The 22,440-nt window shown below is 39.5% G+C and overlaps 2 protein-coding genes across 2 annotated transcripts in view; one reads left to right on the top strand and one right to left on the bottom strand.

Annotated features, from left to right (window-relative positions):
- Positions 1–941: 941 nt before the first annotated feature.
- LOC139743696 (NADH dehydrogenase [ubiquinone] iron-sulfur protein 2, mitochondrial-like) lies at positions 942–14,119 on the top strand. The gene is made up of 12 exons (XM_071654154.1): positions 942–1,045; positions 5,518–5,621; positions 5,828–5,937; positions 6,663–6,864; positions 7,659–7,771; positions 8,414–8,488; positions 10,226–10,303; positions 10,949–11,154; positions 11,823–11,952; positions 12,291–12,386; positions 13,378–13,519; positions 14,082–14,119. The coding sequence occupies exons 1-12, from the start codon at positions 942–944 to the stop codon at positions 14,117–14,119; spliced, it is 1,398 nt and encodes a 465-aa protein (XP_071510255.1).
- A 3,424-nt stretch (positions 14,120–17,543) lies between these two features.
- Positions 17,544–22,440, bottom strand: part of LOC139743694 (uncharacterized) — a 31,647-nt gene continuing 26,750 nt past the window's right edge. Inside the window, exons 13-17 of the mRNA XM_071654153.1 lie at positions 21,788–21,857; positions 21,218–21,310; positions 19,783–19,945; positions 18,486–18,629; positions 17,544–17,698 (exon numbers count right to left, since the gene is read on the bottom strand). Coding sequence (XP_071510254.1) covers positions 17,586–17,698; positions 18,486–18,629; positions 19,783–19,945; positions 21,218–21,310; positions 21,788–21,857 — 583 coding nt within the window. The 3' untranslated portion in view covers positions 17,544–17,585. The remainder of the gene's footprint in view (positions 17,699–18,485; positions 18,630–19,782; positions 19,946–21,217; positions 21,311–21,787; positions 21,858–22,440) is intronic.

Raw genomic sequence — 22,440 nt, 5'->3', positions numbered from 1 at the left:
AGTAATAGTAATAGTAATAGTAATAGTAATAGTAGTATAGTAATAATAATTGTAATAGCAATAGTAGTAGTAGTAGTAATGATAATAATAATAATAATAATAATAATAATAATAATAATAATAATAATAATAATAATAATAGTAATGACAATAATAATAATAATATTAAGGATAATTGCATTTAAACGGTGCTCCATATGTCTGGTGTTTTTAAGCGCACTGGTGCTATTCATACAAGAAGTCTAGAAAACACAATAGCATTAGGACAATTCAAAATCAACATAACAGTAACAAATGAAGAAGAAGAAAAAAAAAACACTACATGTGATACGGAGATACAATAATTAAAAACTGACTGTGTGCGCCTCCAGTAAAAAAAAAAAAAAAAAATACAACTCATTAAACAGATGAGTTTTGAGAAGAATCTTAAATGATTCAACAGATGAGGCATTCTGAATATAAAGAGGTAGTTTATTCCAAAGGGTAATAATGATATCAATAACAAAATAACATCATAATTGTAAGGATGATAAGATGATGTTATAAAACTCCTCCGGAAAGACGGATTGTTTCTGTCTACTAATACCTTTGGCATATGAGTGGTGGTCGGTCATCTGAAACTACACTGTCCTGTAAGGACTAGAAGAAAAAAAATAAAGGGGGGGGGACCTTTTATCATCCTGTCACTAAATTAGGCCTGTGAGCCTTGAACTGTAGGTCATTAAGTTTCTTCTTTCTTTAGTTTACAACCTCGAAGGTTCTGAGACTGTGAAGAATCACATCCGTATAGGCTATATAAACACCAAGCCACTTGCTTGCATAACGTGATTTTCTGCACACTCTGTACATAAAAAACAAAACAAAAATGAACACATGCAAAATCGCCTGGCTATCGTATCGAGCTATCGGCATAGATCGATAGTGATGTAAGCTGTGTCAAAATGGCGTCGATTTTGGGCCGTGCGACGTACAGCTTGGCGTCAAATTTCCGCACGGTTCTCACGAACCCAGCACTGAGTAGACTTCCCATAGTTTCGTCAAAAAGGTATGAGTTTCAATTTCATGAAAATAATACGTTATGATCTCAATATTGGCTTGTTAATCGTTAGAACTACTGAAAAATGTGAATCAGCGGGTGATTGTTCCTGTGTAGTCCCACGTACTTATTTAGGTGTCGGGTAATGGAAGACATGCCTTCGACTCGTTTAAATTACCTAACTCGTCACCGGTTAGCATGGTTAGTTAGGGTTCTAACGTAAGACATCTTACTTTTCAGTGTTGTAGCCAAGATCTGACGTTAGATTAGATATGTTATATAGTATCGGTAAACATTCGCCGTAGACAACGTTGTCTAGTACTACAGTACAGTAGACTACAATAAGAAGGCCAGGCAGCCAGGGCAAGGTTAACCGCAGCAGCGACCCCATACGGACAAATACGTACTAGAGTAACTGCGTCAGTAAGCGGCCGTGCAGCCGTTCGCGGCAGGTACAACATACACGGTACTAATATACATCTAAACACAGCATTGCACTGTGACATGCACACTACACATATACTAACACACTAGCAATCAACAAAAATCAACCGATAAAATGGGCACGATCTCTGACGAAAGTGAAATTTTCTCACCTAGAGTAAGGACCCCAATTTTCGGCCGGCCTCCAATATCCGGACACTTACCACTTATCACAAGGCAGCAAAGTCGACTGTAATAGCACAAGCATATCACATCGTTTCACATACTAGCACACTCGTTCACCACACGAAAATGCCCGAGTCACCTCCAAAAATCCATCTAAAATCCCAAATTTTGCCGTCAAAATCGCGGAATCGCCGCGACTTTTCCAAAGCGCGCGCAAATTAGGGCCCGTGTAAAGAATCGGGGTCGCCGAAAAAGCACTAAAAATTGAAAAATTACGCCGTTCCGTTGCGAGATTTTTCGCTTATCGCAAGCTCAGAGTGTGATGGTATCCTCAAAAACACAAAAGAAAAACAAAATCTCCGTACGTGCCGATGCAGTGAATAAATGTAGATCTACAGGGGCTGAATGCAAGTGCAGAGGCCCCAAAATTCGGACACGAACGGGCGCCGCAACATCCCCAATGCAACCTTGCGTCAACAAGGTATGGCGCGCGCGTATTTTTCAGCGGCCTTGTGTGCGTACTGACAATGCACGCGTGTCCGGATTTTGGAGAAGCTGTCCGAATTTTGGGGAATTGACATGGTGATAATATTTGGGGATTTTGTGAAATTTTATGATCGGTTTAACAAAATCAATATTGGGAAAAATTAGTTTAATATATGTAACAAACATTGTTATAGATTTCATTTTGTGGAAAATTATTTGAGTTGAATAAATATTGCAAAAAAGTTTAAGTGTCCGAAAATTGGGGCTTTTACTCTAAATGACAACATATCGCATCCAAAATGAAATTTTCGGTACTTCGTAACATAACAGTTAAGAAACAATGGTCCACGAAACTGGATTTTTTGTCGTTTTCTCGATGTTCATGGATTTTGAAAACATATCCTCACGTAAAATAGAACTTTCGCGAGCCGATGTGGGCCGCCATTTTTTTCGGAAAGTGGATGTTACCATCGAAAAAAATGAGAAAAACACGAGAAAGACATCAACAACACCGCCAGAATTGCGATCTTGTTTGCGGCCAATGCATGTGCGCACGCTATTTTCATGTGCTTTCGCAATGGGAATTGGCGCTTACGCAATGTTCGCGAGACATGTGAAGGCGTTCAGCTAAAGATCGCGGAGCACGCGTGTATTGCATAGGGATTGTACATCGTGCCGCAAGCAGAAATATTACGTCGCATATCGCCCTTATCGGCAAAAATTGTGCCGGGTTTTGCCCTGGTAAATCATGAAAACTGCGTTGGTCAGTGGTAAATTTCTTTCATGAAAACAATTGTGTTAATGGATAATCTTGTCTATGATATGAAATGGTTGAAAATAATTTGCCTGATTTGTTTACAAGTTGGAAAAACCCTTAACAATGCTTAAACTGCCGCAAACGGGATATTTTACTCTACATGTATGTTACAGCGTCCCGCGACGGGGTTAGGGCAAGGTGAACCACAACCACGCCACACACTGAGCAGCTGGCCGGCCTGCCTGGCTAGCGAGCATCTCTTGCTCTGCATGCTGTAGTGTAGGCCTATGCCTGTATGGAACGCTGATTGACAAGTGATAAGGTGACTAACTAAAAGCCCGCCTCACTTGAATTTACTACACTTCTGTGGAGCTGACACATCGAACACTGGGCGATTTGCGTGCCTTTGGCTTTGCTCTCCACTGCAGGATTTTTCGAGCTTTTTACATTGTACCCAAGTGTAATATGATATATACAAAAGATACAATGTTGCAACGGCAAATCGCTGAAAATTGCCATGATCATGGCGCAAAGTGTGAGAAAGTTGGCAGTAGTCTGCGATACAACAGATTCCATTTTTTAACATCCTTATTCCTAATGTTAGCTTGCGCCAGTTCACCACAACAGTTGTGTGAATAGAATCTGAATACATTTCATGCCTCCTTCATCCATCCTGATCCAACCCCATCACAAATTGAGCAAACTAACCACGCGGGTGAGCTACATATATGTACGTGAGGCTTGTGTGTGTGTTGCTACAGGTACATCAGTATATGTACATGTATGTGGCTGCCCGTAAATCGTTAGCTACGTAGCCTAGTGTAAAACCCCCAGTTTTCGGCCGGCCTCCAGAATCCGGACACTTATCACTTATCACAAGCCAGCAAATTCTACTGTCACAACACACGCATATCACATTGTTTCACATGACATATATTGTAGATATCACTACTGGCATACCCGTTCACCACAGGAAAGTGCCGAAAAATCCATCTAAAATCCCAAATTTCGCCATCAAATATACAGAATCAGCGCAACTTTTCCAAAGCGAGCGCGAATTGGGTCCTGTGTAAAGGAAGAGGGTCACCGAAAAAGTGCTAAAAACTGAAAAATTACGCTATTCTGTTGCGAGATTTTTCGCTCATCGCAAGGTCGGTGTAATGGTATCCTCAAAAACACAAAAGATTAACAAAATCTCCTTACATGCCGATGAAGTTCTAAATGTTAACCGTCTACAGGAGCTGAATGCAAGTGCCGAGTTAGCAAAATTCGGACATGAATGGGCGCCACAACATCCCCGATGCAACCTTGCACCAACAAGGTGTGGCGCGCTCATTTTTCAGCGGCTTTGCATGCTTTATTGACATTTAACACACATAGCGCGTGTCCGAATTTGGAGAGGCTGTCTGAATTCTGGGGATTTGACAAGGTGGTAATATTTGGGGATTTTGTGAGATATTATGATGTATTTAACAAAGTCATTATCAGGAAAAAATAATGTGATATATTCAACATTCAATATACATTGTTACGAATATAATTTTGTAGACTATTACTTGAGTTGAACAGATGTTGCAGAAAAGTGTCCGAAAACTGGTGGTTTGACTCTTTACGCACTTTGCACGGTGTCTGGTCGGGCTCGTTAAACGGTAACTATGTAGACAAAATAAACTATAACAGATGAATCGGGATACGATTTTGGTTTTTTTAATTATTATTCTACAGAATAATTTCGGCAAGGCCGCGAGTGGACATAATGTCCTCTGCAATGTAGGTTAATTATTGATCCCCTGCTTAAAAAAACCCACAAAATTCATTCATTTAAAATCATGATGAAAGCACAGAAGTTTATCATTGATTGCGTTCCGTTGTGTGCCATTGCACAGCACCCTGCTTCTAGGGTCTGCTCGCGCTCGATAGCGCCGCGCAGGGATGGGCGTTAGAGCAACCATATGGCGTACCGTAACTGGTCCATAAGTTCTTTCATCACGCACACACACGTTGACACATTCACACACACTGCATCCCAACGTGAAATCTGACACACATGCACACAGTACAGTGCCGGAAGACACGCTGTCAAACCCGGGGTGCCTGATAGGTACCCTAATTCACATGCACTGCTCAATTAGGGTTAAATCTCACACCGATGATAAAGGGCCATGAAGTGCACAATTGCCCTACCCGTAAATTACTTGGATTTGTATCGAAGGTCTACAATGTACGTATACATTTTGTATACATGCACTAACGGACCACCTGTCCTTCTCGATTCTAAATTACATTGTTCTTCCAAGTAAACTATGGATAGCTGGTCCGTATTTTACATAATATGGTCCACTGGTCCAGAATACATGATTGGGAGAAAAAAAAAATGTGGTTCCTTGTCACTGGGCTCATGAAAACTACGAATTTGCTCATCGTTAATGGGCCGTCATGCCTAATTGCGTTTGTTGTTATTGTGGTAAATTGCACAATGACCAGTCAACTCATTGTTTTGTGACGTGACGTAGACAATCACTTCACACATGCAGACCTACCTAAGACTACAATTGTAAGACCAAGAGTGAAGCCTGTGACCCAGAACAGAATTACTTGACTCGTAATCAATGGTTTTTCCTTCTCACAGAAACAAACAATGGCAGCCAGAAGTAAAGGATATCGAGCAGTACTCCAAGGCTGTGATGTATCCTGATGACGTCACGGCAAAATGGCCCGCCCCTCCCTGGGATGGTAATTAAGCAACAGACAGATCCAGATTTTTGTTTGAAATGATATATTTAACTTAGACTCTAGTCATTTTCATTTTCCTTTGCAAAGCTACAATTGTATAATGAATGGCATGGCAACAGTAGTGCTGTGGTGCGCAAGTATTTCATGCATCATACATTTTCTGTATCAGTGTCCATGTATGATGTGCTACTTCTTTTCTCCTACAGATCGTGATCCCATCGCAGAGAAAGATGTTGCCAATTTGGTGATCAACTTTGGTCCCCAACATCCAGCAGCCCACGGTGTGTTGCGACTTGTGCTAGAATTGAGTGGAGAGGTGAGTTGAAATTTTGAAGACTAATAATGATTTAATTTTTTTTTTCTGACATCGTCTCAATGAAAAAAGAAAAATAATTTGGCGTGTTTATCTCATTGGTGATACAACGTACCTTCATAATACACACACAACACACACATTTATATTTTGAATACAAAGTCACTGAAATGGTTTATTGCCATTTGGTCTAATATCAGATGTTCTACTTCCCAATTTGTCTAATGCCACTACAGCTATTAAAACTCATTTGGTCTACTACAAGTGTATCAATTTCCTGTATTGCCCATTTGGTCTAATCCTCACTTAGCCTGATGTCCAGTTTGGCTAATTATCATTTCGTCTAATGACCAGATTGTGTAATTGCAATTTTGACTCCTTGGATTTTTTTTTTTCTCCATTTTGTCTAATAAACTGTGGGTATTAGACGAAACGGGCAAAGCCCATCCGGAAGTAGACCCACTCGCAATGAGGCTACATTTGTAAGTTGCAGTTGGACTAGATGATCATTAGACAAAGTGGTTGTAGACGAAATGGGATTAGACCATATAGGTTGAGATTAAATTGCTGTTGGATGAAGTGGGAGTAGACCAAGTGATATATCACCACTGAAATTGGCAAGGATTGTTTTCCTCAAAGCCTTGCTAGATGAGTATAGTATGACTATAATACTGCTTGATCTCAGAGACTGATCAGTGATAGTGATAATTCCCCCCACTGCCCCACAGAGCATCGTCCGTTGCGACCCCCACATTGGCCTTCTGCACCGTGGCACGGAGAAACTCATCGAGTACAAGACCTACATGCAGGCCCTGCCCTACTTTGACCGCCTGGACTACGTCTCCATGATGTGCAACGAACAGGCCTTCTCCCTCGCCATCGAGAAGCTCCTCAACATATCCGTCCCCAAGAGGGCGCAGTACATCCGCAGTAAGCCAAATTAGGGTCTTCCTATCAGAAGTACTGTTTTTCACAGGGACCAATTAATAAAAGGGATGGATATCATAAAAGTGATGACTGGCCTTATTGGACTCTGGAATTGCTCTGGCTTGCAGTAATTGAGTAGACTTGAAATTGATTGGACTTTGACATCGTTGAGAAAATTCCCACTAGCCGTGTTATCTTTGTACACTCTCATCTTTGTTTGAATGTTGGACAAGAACAGTTGTGGGAGGGGAAACCAGGATGACATAAAAAAGATTGAAATCATCTCTGTTGGAAACATGCAGCATTTTATGAGTCATTGACAAAGTGTTTTGGAATTTATGAAACCGATGCATCTAGGTATGTTCAGTTCTTCCAACACAGAGAGACAGATTGGTATCTGTTTTAATGCATAGGATGACATCCAAAGAAAAGATAATGCAGAAATACAAAGAATGATAGCAGGAAAACTCTGCTGAATCAGCAAGTGAAATGCCTCTGTCAGAGGAGTTGTTATTTCATTCAACTGATTGACAAATTGCCCTATATTGACATAAATAAGTACTGAATTGATCATTATTTTAATAGAAGCCATGATCATGGGCATTCATACGTAGCGGTACTCGAGTAGAATTCAAACCTGCAACCTCCTGATCACCAGACAGGTGTCTTATCCACTAGACCACCAAGCTTCTGCCCAACAGTCAGTGCTGGTTCTAAACCTTCAATAAATTGACACAAGAATTTCATCAATTTGAGTCGTTATTTCATTGTGCAATTTTGCCTCTTGTGCTTTACAGTCATGTTTGGAGAGTTGACGAGGATCGCCAACCACATCATGGCCGTTGGTACTCACGCCCTGGACATTGGAGCCATGACACCTTTCTTCTGGCTCTTTGAGGAGAGAGAAAAGGTAAGAATTTGATTAACCCTTTTTGTTTGCTACTGAACAGGAATTCTAATAGCATGGTATGCAGTATGATTACTAGTGGTAGTATGTGGGACTAACCTCTTTTATGTAAACAAGTTACCTTTAAAAGTAAAATTTCCACATCAAGGTGCAACTGGCAGTGGAATGATGTCTATGCTGCGATCAAAGCTTCTTTTCTTTGTAAAGTTTGAACTTAAAGTATCTTCTCGTGTGATACAATGAATGGAGGTGCATCGCCTTAAATAAAAGCAACCCATGAAATTTAAAAACTTTCTTCGTTTCATTTTAACAGCATAGTTGCATGTACTATATTTCCCTTTAATAGGTAGGAGAGCATTTAGTTCATCTGAGAGTCTATGTCTGTATTCTTACAGTATTGAACAGGAGTTTGGATTAAATGCTTTGATTTTAAAATTCTTTCCTTGTTGATCATCATCGTATCCAGAGAAGGACTTGTGCACTAATGCATGATGGCAAAGCTAATTTAAAAACAAACAAACAAAGTTACAAAGTTTCTGCCAATGAGGATGATGCTTATATCATGATGCTACAGTTTGTAGATAGAACATCATGAATGGCAGATTCCTGGCCTCATGTTCATTTCTTGTATGCTTTTTCTTCCAGACTTTTGAGCTCTATGAGCGTGTGTCTGGCGCCAGGATGCATGCTGCCTACGTCAGACCTGGGGGAGTCTCACAGGTGAGATCAGCAGTACAGTTTTAATGAAGTCCTTGGGACTGGCAGTTTTCTTTCTTTACACGTACATGTATATCTAAATTTTGTTGTATTAAACTAAACAAATAATAACTAGAAAAGCATTCTGAGAGCGCAGACCTCCGCCAAGCATGCAGTTCATTTCCACCACTGATCTTGTTCTTCCATAGAGTTATCAGTGATTTCCACCAATACATACTTATAGCATTGTGTGCTGAAAGTCACCCGATTTCCCAATATAGAAGCCTTTGTTACGTCATAAACCCTCAGCTGCATGGCGCGCCTCGTCCTAGCAGAAACTAGAGCACGCACTTTAGTGCGCGCATGCAAACCTCAAATACGCGCAGCCTGAACTCCCAAGTTCATTGCCCCTACCTGCTAAAATATCAAAAATTCTTCATAAATTCCCCCAAAATTCTCAGATCACTATCAAAATTTAATCATCTGTTACTTGTATCATTCTAAAGCTCTCCTGCAAGTTTCAGCCAAATTCATTACCTACATTTTTAGTTATTTTGCACACGGACAAACTAAGTAACTAACTAACTAAGTAACTAACAAACAAACGAACAAACCAACGGTAATGAAAACATAACCTCCTCCCTTGGCGGAGGTAAATACACAAACATAGAGTGGATAATGTTGTAGCCTGAATTTTTACATCGTTGTAACCAGAATTTTGTTATAGCAATGTTCACTATAACGGGAGTGCACTGTAAATGATAGCATTGTGAATAAGTCTTTCTTCGTGCCAATTTTCTTTGCCATGACATTCCCTGATGGATTGTGCGTAATACATCTCTGTGGAACTTTCTCCTGTGATTAAAAATCTTTTATGTTGCAAGCTACCCTTCTTGAACACATTGTGGTGTGGAGATTCTGAAGTATAACCTTGATTGGCGTGCGATGGGGAACCAGAACTAACTTATGATGATGTTTAAGAAAAAAATGATAGGCATAGGCTCCTCCAAGAGAGTTAGTAATTGAGTGTCTAGCAAAAAAAATGTGAGTCTAGAGTGCAGCTTTGACGTCCTCCAGTTTGTCAATTTAATGGAGAATTAGACGAAAGGGAGTTCCATTGACAAGGAGCAATAGAGGAAAATGCGTGGTCTTCTTATCCCTCGAGATGTTTAATGGGCATCTGATGAGTTAGGCCAGATAAGCAAAGGCCAGGGTGAAGATACATAAAATGATAATCTACTGGCATAGTTCTTGTTGCTCTGGTTGATTTTGATATTGCAATGTTACACCACGTCATGGTGCATAGAACTTATCATTACCATCATCACTGGAATGAATCTAGCACTTACCCTGCACTTATTCCACAACCTTACAAGGATTTCATCCAGGTTGTCTGTTGTGGTTCACACAAACCTTAGTCCCACAGCATTATCCCTCAGCTTGCTACCAGGTTCCCATGTCGTGGATTCTGTAGCTCAAGGACGCATGTGCTCTGGCAGGGCCTGATCCTGTAGTGAATATCCACCAGACCACAAGATCCGCAACACAATTCTGTAATGATGCCACTTACATGTACGTCGATGCCCTCATAAGAGTGGCTATGATTACAAGCTTTGAATCTTCCTTACCAGAAAGTGACGACAATCCTTCCTACCACTTTTGCGGGAACGATACAACCCCAAATTGAAATTGAAAGTATTCTATCAGACAAACTTCGATACTAGTTCTTGACATGCACTGTATTTCATTCCCAATGTACAGGATCTGCCTCTGGGATTCCTGGATGACATGTACGACTTCATCAAGAATTTCTCTATCCGCATTGATGAGCTGGAGGAGGTAAGTACTTCCCAAGAAATCTTGGCATTAGACATTCTTATATCTTTGCATCATGAGGATTAGGTTAGGCAGATGGTGTAAGCTTGAACAGTGGTTGAAGGGGATCGTAGTACGAGTATTCTATATAGGAATGAGAAGGAGAAATATGCTGTACTGTTCCTACATGTAGCTTGATATCTGAAGCTGGATTTTGATTTTGTTGTTTGGCTTGTTTGCGACCTTCATACATAAAAGTCATGTGCTCATGCATTGATAAGTTCATTGTGTATGTGAGATTAGGTGAATCACTTTACAGGAAAGCCTGTGTCCAAAGCCAGCATTCATTTTATTTTCCCATCATTCCTTGCTGATTACTTCCTATGTAGTTGAAACTTGTCACATATAACTTCTTACTGCCATATTCTTGTGAATACTGTGTAAGCTGTTATTTTTGCGAGGGTTTAATTTTTGTGATTTTCGCAAGTCAGGAATTTAACAACATGCGAAAATATGTGTACGGGAAATAACAGTTTATACAGTAGTAAGTATCCTTGTCAGTTGCCTCTCTTGCGGTGCTTCATTGATGATAATGCATGTGATTTGTTCTTGTACTGCTTCTGTTGCCAAAGGACAGCGGCTCATGTTGCCTTTTATTACCTGTACTAGATGCTGACCAACAACCGTATCTGGAAGGACAGAACCGTCGACGTCGGGGTCGTCACCACTGAAGACGCTCTCAACTATGGCTTCAGCGGCGTCATGCTCCGAGGGTCTGGTATCAAGTGGGACCTGCGCAAGGTGCAGCCGTACGACGGTTACGAGAACATGAACTTTGACATCCCCATCGGGTCAAAGGGCGACTGCTATGACAGGTAAGCTGGGCGGAGCTCTGATCCGTTTGCCATTTACACCAGACAGAGTCTACGAGATTGAACTAATAGATAGTTATACTACGAGTACAATTTCTATTTCATCCAGAATGCTAATAATGTGACCACAGCTTTTTTTTCTCCATTGTAAGCTGTGTTCTTCATTTTATTGGCATAAAAATTTTGCATACTGCTGGTCTCATTTCTGTGGATGAGTCAAAATGTTAATGGATTTCATTGTCACATATACATTGTAGGCAGTTAATTTTCATGTGTGCAATGTACTATATATGTTGCATAGTCATGCGCTACAACTGTGAATGTGCATGAGAAATATAAGGATAGGTATAGAGACATACGTGTATAACAAGTTTTATATGTTGTGCAATCATGCTCTGTATCAAATAATTCACATGAAAACAAAATGTTACAAATTCTCCCTCATGAACCGTACTATGTGCACTCCAGTTGTATAATCAGCGTCATGCGAATATAACCGCAGTAAGCATAATTGTCCATAATGATCTGGTATCACTCCTGAGTACTATATTGCATTCTGCCTGCAGTCCACTATAGTGCATTTCATATCAGGCCCTGAAAATAGAACGTGTGAACACTGATGATGAATGGACTTCTCCCTCTTTGGGGAAATTCCCTAATCTGTCCTCCAGGTATCTGTGTCGGGTAGAGGAAATGAGACAGAGTCTTCGCATCATCCACCAATGCCTCAATGAGATGCCGGAGGGGGAGATCAAAGTCGACGACAACAAGATCTCGCCTCCCAGCAGGGCGGAGATGAAGGTAGGATACAGTGGAACCTTGGTATGAAGAGTTCATATATGACAAAATCCTCGTCCCAAATTCACAAAGGTGGTTTAGATTCAAACCATAGCTTGTGCAAATTTCTTCTGTGCAAATACCCTCTCATCATACCTCTCTGTTTACTCCAGCTCTTGTGTAAACTTCTGGAAGCAGTCGCTAAAATGATTTTAAAAGTCATATCCCGAGGACTATAAAATGGCAGTTTTGATTTACGGTTGTCCTCAATTCCACCAAAGCGATAATATTTTGTCACATTTTCTGGCATAGAGAATCCTGTTTTAATGTAACTCGTCTTCGTTTATTTTCTTCTCCCTCAGGATTCAATGGAGTCCCTCATCCATCACTTCAAGCTCTTTACCCAGGGCTTCCAGGTTCCTCCGGGTGCAACCTATACTGCCATTGAGGCCCCCAAGGTCAGTATCATAGGTCAAAGGTCAAAGGTCATTGTCAATGTCTTTAAAAATGAACAGTGAGGGATGAGTATATGGGAAATGAAACAGAGAAGAGTGGAGAATATTGTTTGAGCATCTCTGTTAATCCGAGATGATATGATGCATGCTTGATTTCATTTGAAGTACTAGTAATGCCAACCTTTTCTTAATGTAAACGGCTGGGATATTGTGTCAATGTTATTTGCTGTACATGGATAATGCAGCTTTCGTTCTCACCTGTCAAAGAGTTCGAATGCAAAAATGTATACATTGTATCCATTTTCATAAAAGTTTGAGATATTTGAGTTATTCTGCTGAAAAAAAGGTAAATAAAATGTATGTGATTATTTTGATAACTTCAAAAATGTTTCTTGTAATGTAATGAATACAGTATCACTGAAAAAAAAATTATTTCTCTCCATTTGATGATGACCTTACTGTAAAATATTTGAAAGTGTTGTTTATCTTTTTTTTTTTCATTCACCTGGTGTCAGACGGCTCAAGCGAGTTGTATAGGTGTGAGATTTGTAAGTCTGAAGTGTGTGTTTTTTTCCCTCTTGGGTATTTCTTTTCCCAGGGCAAGTTTGGTGTATACATGGTGTCAGCTTTGGCATGACTTGCAGGTGTATTCTAATGTGAATACTTTTCTTCTATGATTCTTCCATTTGGATGGGTTAGGTGTATGCTTGGTGTAGGACTGCGCCTGTGAGCCCAAACGGTGTAAGATTTATCATGTACAAGTTCCTGCAATAATCTTTTCGACATGGCGAGTTTGGTGCATACCATGTGTCAAATGACTACAGCAAGCCTATACCGGTGTAAGATTTGTATTAATAGCGTACGTATTATTCCCTTGGTTCATCCTACAGGGTGACTTTGGTGTATATCTGGTGTTGGACGGCTACAGTAAGCCGTACCGGTGTAATATTTGTAACATAAGAAGTACATATTACTCCTTTCATTTATCCTACAGGGTGAGTTTGGTGTATACCTGGTGTCCGACGGCTCCAGCAAGCCATATCGGTGTAAGATCAGAGCCCCAGGATTCCTCCACCTGGCTGGTCTGGACAAGGTCAGCAAAGGTCACATGCTGGCAGATGTAGTGGCCATCATTGGTGAGTCCAGTTCAAATCTCTTTTCCACATTATTTTGTCAATGCAATAGAACCTTGCTATAACAAGGTTGGATATAGTGAGCTTGATACCTGATATAATGAGATGATTTTGCAGGGCCTGTTCCTTTTATATTATCTTTTTTTTAAAATACCTGATATAACAAGAAACTTGAAGTAACAAGAGAATTTCAGTGGTCCCAAGTAGCTCTTTTTAACAAGGTTTCCAGTGATACACTTTGTAATCACCCTCAGAGTTTGTGTTTGGGTTTTTTAATGTGTATGTTTGTCTGTGAAAGTCATACACTGATTAATATTTCTCACATGAAGTGTAAAGTGTAATCATGGATAACATTTGAAGATCAGGCATGATCTTCACCATACAACTTGTGTTAGATAAACCATTATAGAATTAGAATTTTTGTATGAATTGACTTTTCCCAATGTACATATTCACAAACCAATTTCTTAATCCTACAAATATATACATGTATATCTTTTCATAATGTATGTTATATATGTATAGTATACTATGATTATATATTTGTCTTTTATATCTTTCACAGGAACTTTGGATGTTGTGTTTGGAGAGGTGGACCGATAGAGAATATTTCCTGTTGCCAAGAGGCAATGGGTGTAATGTGGACATAGAAACATGAAACACAAATTTGCATCTATCTACAGCTGTATATGAATCAATGTCACTCACAATGCATGATATCTTGTATTTATTTCACCAGGTCAGGGTTCATTACACTCTCAGAAGTCATGAAGTTGATACAGTTTGTTACTTAAGTCTCCTTTCCCCTCACTCAAATTAAATTTCAAGATGTCTGTGCATGTATAAACTTAAGAGTCCCAGTAGGTATACTGTAATGAAGTGATTTGCCTGAACTAAAATACTATTTTTGTGGGTCCTCCATATGATTTGCACAAATTTTGTAGAGAGTATTTTCCCATCTGTCTCTGTCTATGCTCATATAGTTAAAGAGTTCTTTTCAAGGATTTGACCTCCAATCACACATTGTAATTGCATCAGCAGCACAGACATTTGTCTACTGAGCACTGTCTTTATGCAAGTTGGTACTGTTTGATAAGTTAGACTTGCTGTGATTGTCAATCTATTACGTAGATCATCTGTCCACCAGCAGTTTGCAGAGTTGGATTCGCATACAGAAGTTGTAGTACATCGGGGGGGGGGGGGGGGGGGGGGGGTAAACAAGCTATGAAATGTTCCCTGTTTCGCTCCTTCCACCCCTCCGATGCAAGATTATGTGACTTTGTAAATAGAGAGCAATGATATCAATGCTATGACAGCCCCAAGAAACATGTGGGTGCGTTTTCCCCACATACATTGTATATTGTGAGTGCCAATGCATAATACTGACGGCAAATCGGTTAATACAATGTAGTTGGACCTCTTTCAAATTATTTCTACTTTATCGCCCATTTAAACATGATGACAAATCTTTACCAAAGTTTCCATCATCAACGATTTGTTAGTACAGAAGTTTAGGTAATGCTCTTAAGTAAGTGATGTCCAGTGTACATAACAATAAAAAGTGATATTAACTTGTATACAATGCTGGGGTGTTAGTCTAAACATGTTGCTCAAGATGTTTACAGAAGACAGTGGATAGCTCTCATTCCTGTCACGTGATTCTGATTCTGATACTCTACTCCGGCATTTAGAGGCAACTACACCTGATCTTTCTGTGGTGAGACCACTAAGTTCTGTGCTTGTGAGCTCCAAAACCCAGCTTTTTGGATTGTGAATCTTTTCTTTGCAATCTTTGTGAAGTTTGAATTGCAAAGACAGGTTTGCCCTCAAACATTGAAAAGAAATGTATTAAAATTTGAATGAAGATATTACTCTGTGATTTGGTGTATTCTATATCCTTTCTCAGTTCTTTTTTTTCCTCTTTGCTGTAATCCCCCTTCCTTACCTGTTTGACTCCCTACCTTTGACTTCTTACCTATTCCTTTTGTCTTCATTGTTCTGTGTCCCCTAACCCTCTTCAGGCTGTACCTGTTGTGTGTGTCCCTACATGTTTGTCAATGTGCCTCTGACAAAGATTCTACTAGGAGCAAAAGCCCAGGCTCCTTTTGACTTCACTTTTTCTTTTGATTGATTTTGTGAGACAGCTGTACTGTGTGATTTGTGCAAGAAGAGTGTTTGAGCAAATATGGTGTGACTTGGTGACGCCTGAGTATTAAAGTATAGATGCATACACGATGTGTTGTGATTGTTGATTCATGATTGTGTTTATTTGAGCCAAACTTCAATGGTTGTACCTCTGAGTCTTGTTTCAAAAAACATGTTATAAGTGATAACTACATGTACAGTACCACATTTCTATGACAAATTATTGCTCTCAGATGCAAGGAAAAGTAGCTTAAAACAACTATCACAACTTGTTACTGATAACACAGTTCTTACTGAAGTTTCATGAAACAGGCCCTGGTATTCAAAATACATGTACAACAGTTGTATGTCTTTGTAGCAGACGACTCTTGGAAGATACAAACAAACAACAGCAAGGGAAAACAAAGAAAGAAATTAAAACTACAGAAAGGTTTAGGATTTCATCTTCATCCTATGCAAAATTATTCTTTATTTCTCATTTGCACTTTAATGATCTTCATCCGTATATCAAATTCTCATGTAACGATAGATACTGTATTGCTATATCTGTTCAATTGAGAGCTACTGCATTTTTTTGAGGGGAAATGAGAAAAGCTCACAACACAATGTGATGCCTTGCACATGTTCAGCCATTTTTATATGGTCAGTCTTCTCTAATGCTGGTGAAAATCACGAAGTTCATGAACATAGTTTTACCTGTAAGGAGGAACCCATGCTTAGAGCTGGCGATGTTGCATGGACCCACACTAAAAAGCATCTGCCATGTTATGCCTATCTAAGTGAGCTAATTCATATGATGAGATGTCAAAAAGAGTAAAAACTTGAAAAGCACTCTGAGAGCGCAGACATCCACCAAGCAGCTACTTTCCACCGATGATCTTGCTCTTCTCAAAGAGATTATTCTCCTCTCCACTACTGGGGAAAAGCTCTTCGGGCTCTTCCATAGAGATCAGTGATTCCCACCTATAGGTATTCATGCTGAAAAATCGCCCGATTTCCCAATATAGAAGCCTTTGTTATGTCATAAACCCTCAGCTGCGCGGCGCGCCTCGCCCTAGCAGAAACTAGAGCATGCGTGTTTGAAAACCTCAAAAATGCCCAGCTTGAACTCCCAAGTTCATTGACCCTTCCTGTCAAAATATCAAAAATCCTTCATAAATTTCCCAAAAATTCTCGGATCACTACCAAAATTTAATCATTTGTTACTTGTGTATTATCAACCTTTCCTGTGAGTTTCATCCAAATCTGTTGACTACTTTTTGAGTTATTTTGCACACAGACAAATAAACCAACAAACCAACAAACCAACGGTAACGAAAACATAACCTCCTCCCTTGGCGGAGATAATAATATCAACCTCAGTTTGTCTCCTGATTCAGCCATTGTTCCTGGCTCATTTCACCTACAACCTGTATCACATATGAATCCTCTGAAGAGAAAGTACATATATGCCTGCTAGGTAGTATGTGATCGATTTTTATTAGCAGTCAACTCTACACACTGTAAAAGTGGAAATTTTCATGCATTTTATGCAACCAGAAGATAGCGCGAAAACAAAAGCATATTATGTGAATATCATTGCATACCATGCATGTTCCAGTAGTTAATGTTTTGATACCACGGAAGAAAAACATGCAAAATTCATCTTGCCCAGCCAAACATGAAAAATTACTTGCGTGAAAATATCCACTTTTACAGTAGTCTGCCTTCATAATGATGATGGCTGTGGTCATCAAGCCACACAACAGCACCCTCTTGAGTCCCAGGTCTGTTGAAGTCGATGTAAGGTAGTTTTAAACTTCACTTTCTGTCCCAAGTTTTCTGGAGTAGAAGGCCCCAGTTTTGTCAGAAATCCAACATATGAATCCATCCCTTCTCCATTCATCCCACCTTGCTGAATCTCATTCCAAGTGTCAGTCCTCACTCAGTCCAGTTCTTCAATAAGTTTCTGTGATGAGCTATCCTTCACTTTTGGCAGATTTTTCTCGACGAGTGTCTTGACCTGAGAGTGCCTGATTAGATCCAATTCCATAGACCCTGGAACAAAGTCAGTACAAAAACATGATTTCTTGTACAGTTACATTGGGGAGGATGTTGTGGGAACAAATACAAGCAAAAACGTTACAATGCAAAACAAGTGAAAATTCCTCCCCCACCCCTCCCTGTCTCTGTCTTTTCATACATACACAATATGTATGTATATACATACATAAAATGTATGTATATACATACATGTAAACTGTATTTTGTTTGTACTGTATATCATAGAGAAAGACGATCAGAGACTCAAGCCCTGAGTACCTCTCAAACTCGAGATTCTCCTACCGGGTCCTTTAGCAACTGGCGTCTTTGATTGCACAAATATGCTTATACAATAATATTATATGCATGTAGCAAACATCGCGAGCAAAAAGCGTACAATGTTTCATGTGGCCAGGTTCCAGGATTGAATGCTCTCTGGTGCCATCTCGCATTACTTTTGAACATACAGGTATATGAGAAAACTAAAGTTGGCCAGAAAAAAGCTTTAATCTTTAGCAGAAGAAAATACATTTTGGTATCTATTCACACTATTTGTTATTGTAAAGTATCATCTCATACACATCATCACCACCATCATCATCATCATTACCACCATCATCACCTTCATCATTACCACAATCACCATCATCACCATCACCATCACCTTCATCATCACCACCTTCATCATCACCATCATCACCATCATCACCATCATCACCACCATCACTTTCATCATCATCACCATCAAAACCATCCATCACTATTATCATCATCAACACTCTCTTCTACAGGCCTAACTCACTGTGGAGTAGTTTGACATCTGCTGCCCTGTCCTTCAAGACACCAGGGTTTTCTCTTGTCCACGCCAGATAAAAGAGGACCTTCTTCTTGGCCTGAAATATTGCTGACTTTGACTTGCTGATGCTTTCCTGTTTGGACTCAGGATCTGCAAATAATATGAATGATGGACAGCTAAATAAACTGTACTGACTAGCATTAAATAGCATGTTTCTTCTCTTTACAACTTGCTCCTACGTTTTGGACACTTCACAGTTAGTTTTCTATCAGTGTTACAGATATTGGTGAAGCAAAAAGAAAACGGGAAAAAGCAAAGGGAAAATGAAGAGAATATGAAGGAGAAGAAGGGGAGAAAAGAGAAAGAGATAGAAGAAAAAAAGATGAAGTACAAGAAAGGAGAAAAAGAAAGAGGAGAAAAGTATGCAAGCAAAAAATATTGAAAAGAAACTGAAGATCTATAGACCGTATGGATGATATGACTTTATATTCAAATTCCACTCTAAAATTTGTGTGTTCTTCATTTAAGTCTTTGATCATCCTTTTGGTGTTCTGCATAAGCGTAGGCACCACAGGCTGAAATATTCTAAACATTTATCTCTACCAAATCAGCGACATGGCAAAACATCAGCTTATACATTTCTTGCAACTGATTGACAACTTGCCCTACATTGACGTAAATAAGCACTGATTTCATCGAGTGTTATAGTAAGTACCCATGATAAAAGAAATCATGTGCGTAGGTGCTTGAATGGGATACAAACCTATAACCTCCTGATTTAGGGACAGGCATCATCTCCACTAGACCACTGAGCTTCCGCCTGACAGCAACTGCCGGTGCTAATCCTGATAGCATGCAGCGGGCACTGAATAATTATTCATATTTACGAAATTCTTACGTCGAGATGCTTAATGCAGATGATTGACATACAGTGCACTCCCGTTATAACGAACACGGATGTAACGTAATTCCGGTTACAACAAAGTAAAAATTCAAGCCGCAGCATTATCCACTCTACATATTTTTATTGTTTATTTGTTCGGTTATTACGAAATTTTGATATAATGAAAGAAAACAGCCAGTCCCGAGGACTTCGTTGTAACGGGAGTCCACTGCATTGCCCAACATCAGGAGGTCGTGTATTTGAATCCTGCTCAAGTACGTGCGCCCATGATTTCTATAATCATGGTTACTACAAGAAACACTAATCAATTCAGTACTTATTTACGTCGATGTAGGGCAATTTGTCAAACAGTTGCATAAAGCATCTCGTAGGAAGAATTTCATGACTTTGAATACTTACATTTCTTGTAGATTGCTCTGCTCCGTTTCAGAAGTTCATGCAGGTCAGAGAGGGCAGCCTCTACATAGACAGCAGGAGATGAGCGACTCCTCCCCAGTAGGATGTGCACAACATCCTTCCCCACGGCAACGAGCCGCACCCTCGCACTTGGTAGACTCTTGAGCTGATACAGAAAGAGAAAGTTTGTGATGAGGAAATTATTCAATTTTACTATCATTTCACATTGTAGTCTTTGAACTTGCTCTCATAATTTTCCTCAGGGCAGTACAAGAACAAAGAATAGTTCACACTCATCCATCCACAGATTAAAAGATGTGACTCAAAAGTTGCCAATTTGAGTCATATGTGACCCTGCACCACAAAACAAACAAAAAGTCGCCAGACATGCATTTTTAGTTAAGACCATATGCTGAAAGAGCGGACTTTAACCTGTTGAGGACGGACTGATTTGGCAACAACACGCATTTCCCATAGACACCTGCCTGAGTATACTCGGGACTCGTCTTCGACGGGTTAAGCTTTGAAATAACGTATAACTCAAATAAAATGGACTCTCCTAATCTATATAAATATTGGGAAGAAAGCACAAACTCAGGAAAGTGTGAACTGAGAAAAAGGGCTCCGAATTACAGTGTCTAAGCAAGCGCTTACCGGTAATCTTAACCTAACCGTGCTGGCTGTGCGATGAATGGGACAAAAAACAGGAAGTAATCCACAAGAGTAACAACAATGAAGGGATTATCAGATTAAATTGAAATTAAGCGTGCCTCATTAACACATTCTGTCCATAATCAATGCCAACTTTCAAAGCAGTAGCATTATCCTTTCAAAAGTTATTAGAGTTGAAAGTGAAGAGTGTGTACAAGGTTTTCCAGAGATGAAAAGGGGACTCTAAAGACACACCTAATCACACTGTTCCACTAAAACTGTTTGAGATAAACTGCTAAAAAACACACTTTTCTGCCCGTTTTATGATCCCAAATTTTAGCATGATATAAAAGAAGACATGCTCTTTCAGAAAATATGCAAAAGTCAAGGTCGGCTAGGTTGACCCATTTCAATTATTTTCAGTCCTCACGCAAAATCAGTGTGCGCGACTTTTTGTTCGTTTTGTGATGCACGGTCACATATTGTAATTAAAAGGATTTCATTATCTTGATCTCTCGCTCCTAACCTGGGTTACTTTACAGGTGAACATGTCTTGCCAACTTAAACTTCTGAGCTGTTGTGTGTATCAAAGCTCATCAAAATTGCTTGAAACTGTGCAATCAATTTGCTCCACAATCGTTTGTAATGGACTGCCTAACCAACTGGCCACATGCTGACTTTACATCCCCTTCAAAATTCAGTTGATAATGACATTACAGGAGCAATATTTCCTGATCACATAAAGAAAACAGTGACAACAGGCTCGATTAAAGACTAGTCAGCTCACCTGTGTAATTGTGTGGATTGCACTCTCAATGGCATCTTCTGTGCAGGAAAAGCTAGCCTTGGCACTGATGACAGAACAGATCTCTAGAAAACTCTGTAATGTAATATAAAGACAATAGTTTCATGATTATTTGTAGAATTTCACAAAGACAGACATATAATCGACAATGAAAGGGTATAGTGATGATAAAACATGGAGAATTATGCTTCAATGCTGTAACCTAGCAATGCACATTATTGGATGAGAAATGGCTGTGGTAAATAATCTGTTGACCAAAACATAACTTCGTAGAATTTTTTGTGCCCAGCACAATTGTCGAGTTGTTGGTTTAACATCATCAATTAAACTACATTGTAGTTTGCATATCGATGATGTGCCCAATACCATATTTCAGTGAAAACAATTGAATCTGTCAATTTTGTCAGTCTAAAATTTTCAAATGGGAATTCAAGGAAAACTTTCCCAATGATTTCATATGATTCTACTCCATTCATTCAAGCCAACTGGAGTTGGCTTGAATTGTCTATTTTCCTTCATGTTCAGTGTAACAGTGCAATTTTTTTTCCTCACCTGTACTGCATGCAAAGGAATCTCCATGTGTGAACCGTTGTACAGCACTGCAACAAATGCATAGCAATATCTAAAGGGAAGAAATGGGGTCAAAGAAATTACCAGACAGTTGAATTTCACAGACTAAAGAATGCAGATGGAGTCTACTGCTCATTGACATCTCTCAAAAGTTGATAATTGCAAACCTTGTCTGAAATTTTGTGGTCGCAAAGATTGTGCTTTCAGCATATTATCTTCACGATCCTGCATCACAAACTTATCAAATTATCACATTGATAACTAAATAATTGTTTAGATTACCTATACCACGCAATGTTTACAAATCCTGAGGGATGAATAGAGTTCAGATCTACCAGGTTTTTTTTATTCATCTGAGAATATTATGCACAGCTTTTCACAAACTTTGCCAAATTAAAGTTTAGACAGAATAACCCGAGTCAATTTTCCTAAGACTCTGGCAGCATTCTGGAATTGAAGTTCCCTTGTTTTCAACTTCTGTTTATGGTTGTTTGGTGCTCTATATCTTCTGTAGTGGATTTAATCAGGAAGCACATACTACTCAAATTCCTGCCATATACTCACTGTAAACAATATTAGCAATAACATGATTGTTTACTCTTTTAACCCCTCGAGGACGGGCTGATTTTGCAACA

The sequence above is a fragment of the Diadema antillarum genome, unplaced genomic scaffold, assembly GCF_040938485.1.
Source record: "Diadema antillarum isolate AM-2024a unplaced genomic scaffold, OU_Dant_1.0 seq00001103_RagTag, whole genome shotgun sequence".
Lineage (NCBI taxonomy): Eukaryota > Metazoa > Echinodermata > Echinoidea > Diadematoida > Diadematidae > Diadema > Diadema antillarum.
Note: the sequence above shows the minus strand (reverse complement) of the source record. Positions and strands in the feature narration are given on the sequence as shown.